This window comes from Chrysemys picta, chromosome 1, assembly GCF_011386835.1.
Source record: "Chrysemys picta bellii isolate R12L10 chromosome 1, ASM1138683v2, whole genome shotgun sequence".
NCBI classification, from domain to species: domain Eukaryota; kingdom Metazoa; phylum Chordata; order Testudines; family Emydidae; genus Chrysemys; species Chrysemys picta.
Genome location: NC_088791.1, coordinates 351,943,449 through 351,947,173, shown reverse-complemented (window position 1 = coordinate 351,947,173; position 3,725 = coordinate 351,943,449). Strand labels below are relative to the sequence as shown.

At 45.3% G+C, this 3,725-nt stretch overlaps 1 protein-coding gene across 1 annotated transcript; it reads left to right on the top strand.

Moving 5' to 3' along the window:
- Positions 1-2,027: 2,027 nt before the first annotated feature.
- On the top strand, positions 2,028-3,026 carry LOC135972237 (olfactory receptor 52K1-like). The gene has a single exon (XM_065549444.1). The coding sequence runs from the start codon at positions 2,028-2,030 to the stop codon at positions 3,024-3,026; it is 999 nt and encodes a 332-aa protein (XP_065405516.1).
- The last annotated feature ends 699 nt before the right edge of the window (positions 3,027-3,725 follow it).

The window sequence follows — 3,725 nt, the reverse complement described above, 5'->3', positions numbered from 1 at the left end:
GCTGTTTAACGTCCTCCTTGGCAGCTAATGGACTGGAGACTATTTCATCACTTCATGTGATATGAGTACCCCATACTGCTTCTTTCCAAACGCAGAACAAAACTATTTCTCCAACACATCTACGTTTTCTACAACATTAACAAGCTTCCTTTCTCCCTCTCAGAATTGTCCTAAACCTTTTCTAGGATTTATTTTGTTCTTAATATACTTAATAACCAACTTTTTGTTATCCTTAGCCTTGCCAAGCATGGATATTTCCCTGGTCAGTAACGTCCTTTAGCAATTTTCATAACTTCCAATTTGTATTGCTTGCAATCTATTTTCCCTTTTCCCATTTGTATATATTGCTTTCCCCCCCAAATTCCTGCCTTCAGTTGGCCACCGAATCGGTTGTGGAATTGTGACTATTTAGCTATCCAATAAACTCTTCTTAAAGAACTCCCAAGTTTCAGTCCCATTTTTCTGTCTAATATTTTCATCCCAATCAGTTTTCTTGATAATTTTCTTCAGCTTTGGGGAATTAGCCCTTTTGAAGCACTGTGTCTATAGATATTACTGGTTGGGAACTGTTCTTTCTTTGTCCATTTGAATGTAATCAGTTCTTTTCTTTATATTCCTCTTCTCTATCAACTGCCTCCTTCTTTGTCTCTTCTCTAAACTGCGTCTGATGAAGTGGGTATTCAGCCATGAAAGCTTATGCTCCAATACATGTTAGTCTATAAGGTGCCACAGGACTCTCTGTTGCTTTTCTCTAAACTAAACATTCACAGAATTATCAGTTTGTCTGCATATGACAGCCTTCCCCATTCTCATAGCCTGTCTCGGAAATCATCTTTATAATGCTGTATCCTTTTTAGAGACTGGGTGACCAAAACTGAGCACATATCCAGAGCAGGCTATTCTCCATCCCATTTCTTAGGCATCCGAACATTGGCTTTGATTTGGCCACTACTGGAAATGATCAGAGGGGTAGCCATGTTGGTCTGGATCTGTAAACAGCAACAGAGAGTCCTGTGGCACCTTTAAGACGAACAGATGTATTGGAGCATAAGCTTTCGTGGGTGAATACCCACTTCGTCAGATGCACCCACGAAAGCTTCTGCTCCAATACATCTGTTCGTCTATAAGGTGCCACAGGACTCTCTGTTGCTTTTTACTGCAAATGAGCATGTTTTTTGTTTCAGAGTAGCAGCCGTGTTAGTCTGTATCCACAAAAAGAACAGGAGTACTTGTGGCACCTTAGAGACTAACAAATTTATTAGAGCATAAGATTTTCTGGGCTACAGCCCACTTCTTCGGATGCATATAGAGTGGAACATATATTGAGGAGATATATATACACACATACAGAGAGCATGAACAGGTGGGAGTTGTCTTACCAACTCTGAGAGGCCGATTAAGTAAGAGAAAAAAACTTTTGAAGTGATAATCAAGATAGCCCAGTACAGACAGTTTGATAAGAAGTGTGAGAATACTTACAAGGGGAGATAGATTCAATGTTTGTAATGGCTCAGCCATGGTTTTTTGTTGACCTGCTACCAATGACACCCAGGTCTTTTCCCAGAGGTCTGTTCTAGTTGGGATGTTTCTCCCTGGCACATGTCTTGGCAATGTTTTTTTTGTTTTGTTACAATCTCAGATTTTGAGCAATCCGGTGAATGGGAAGCTCCCTACAGCATGGACTCTCTAGCCTGGCTTTCATTGCATTACGGAACAATGATGGATAACCAATATCCACACTTGTGGTTCCTGCTGGTGCCTATTAAGGTTTCCCACACCAAGACATGTAGAATTATTGATGCATGGAGCACCATCAAATATGGAATTGGGATTAGTAGGGCCAGTTCTTCATAATTCCTTTTCTCTGAATAATGAAAATGTCATCGTTCAGTGTGTGAAGAGCGACCAATCTGCTTTACTGCTTTACCCACCAGTAGTGTATGTAATATCTCATATTAACATCGTCTCTCCATCCAGGCATTTGCACTGGATGGGCACATACAGGACGTCAGGGGAACATACGCTACATGAAGGAGACACTGTTCTTCCTCAGAGTTGGACATCTTCTCCCCTACTGCATGTCTGATTCCAACACAACCGACTTCACCAACCCCTCCACCTTCATCCTGCTGGGCATTCCTGGCCTGGAGATGGCCCATATCTGGATCTCCATCCCCTTCTGCACCATGTACATAATAGCCATCTTGGGGAACTTCACCATCCTGTTCATTGTGAAGAGGGAGCCAAGCCTCCATGGGCCCATGTACTATTTCCTCTGCATGCTGGCCGTCAGCGACCTGGTCCTGTCCACATCCACCCTACCCAAAATGCTGAGCATCTTCTGGTTCAATTCCAGGGAGATCAGTTTCAGTGCCTGCCTCACCCAGATGTATTTCATTCACTGCTTCTTAGTGATGGACTCTGGGATCCTTGTGGCCATGGCTTTTGATCGCTATGTGGCCATCTGCAATCCCCTGAGATATTCCACCATTCTGACTAACCCTGTGGTGGCCAAGATTGGCCTGGCTTTGCTGCTGCGTGGTGGCATGCTCGTTCTGCCCTATCCCTTTCTGGCGAGGCAGTGGCCATATTGCAGAACCAACATTATCCCATACTTGTTCTGTGAGCACATGGCCGTAATGAAGCTAGCCTGTGCCGACATTCGCGTCAGTAGTTACTACAGCCTCTCTGTGGCATTCTTGGTGATTGCTCTGGATGTGTTTTGTATCGCCGTGTCCTACACCCAGATCCTCAGGGCCATCTTCAGCCTCCCCACAAAGGACACCCGGCTCAAGACTTTTGGGACCTGCGGCTCCCACCTCTGTGTCATTTTAGCCTCTTACATCCCAGCTGTCTTCTCTCTCCTCATGCACTGGTTTGGCCACAATGTGGCCCTGCATTTTCACGTTCTCATGGCCAGCGCGTACCTGCTCATGCCCCCCATGCTACACCCCATCATCTACGGGGTGAGGACCAAACAGATCCGCGACAGGTTGCTCCAGCTACTTACTCATAAAGGGATGTAAAGTTTTCTCCTGGTGCTCTGGCTTTCAGACCGAGCTCTGTGCAGAGCTGGCTGGTGAGATGGTGCTGGACCCCCTTCCCTGGATCACTTACCGGACAGTCCAAAAGCCATTAGATCTTTTCCTGACCTTACTGTGCTGTGTCAGCATGACAAACTGGGGAATTTGTCTATGTACAATTCAGTGAGTTGCCACATCTCTACTTGCTGGTAACTGGACCCTGACACCCGACCCCTTCCTCACCTCTTCTGCCAAGGCTCTGTCCCTGCTTTACCTCTTCCCCCGCAAGGCCCCGAGCCTGTTCTTGCTCCTCTATTCCCCCCCTCTGTCACTTGCTGGATCATTTCCACATTCCTTCCCCCACCCCCAGCTACAAGGGAGACATTTCAGATTTTGGTTGGGGTGGCAACTTGAGCCGTGATTCCAAAGGCTACTTAGGGTCTTGAAAACTCTAGTTTTTTGGCAGATAACTTAGCAATTAGCTGACAGGAGCTCTGTGTCTCATTCTGATATGAACGAAAGAAAATAAAATAAATATTAGATCCACTCAGCTCTAATACTAACATGTTCTGACATCTTGTGCCCAGTCACTTAGACTATTAATGTATATTCTTACTTTGTTACTAACTCTGCAGAGAGAGAGATCCCACAGGACTTCTGGGTTCTATCTCACCTCTGGGAGGGTAGTAGGTTCCACTGGGG

Excerpts from the sequence above, each read along its gene's own strand:
- LOC135972237 (XM_065549444.1), top strand. The coding sequence starts at position 2,028 with ATGAAGGAGACACTGTTCTTCCTCAGAGTTGGACATCTTCTCCCCTAC.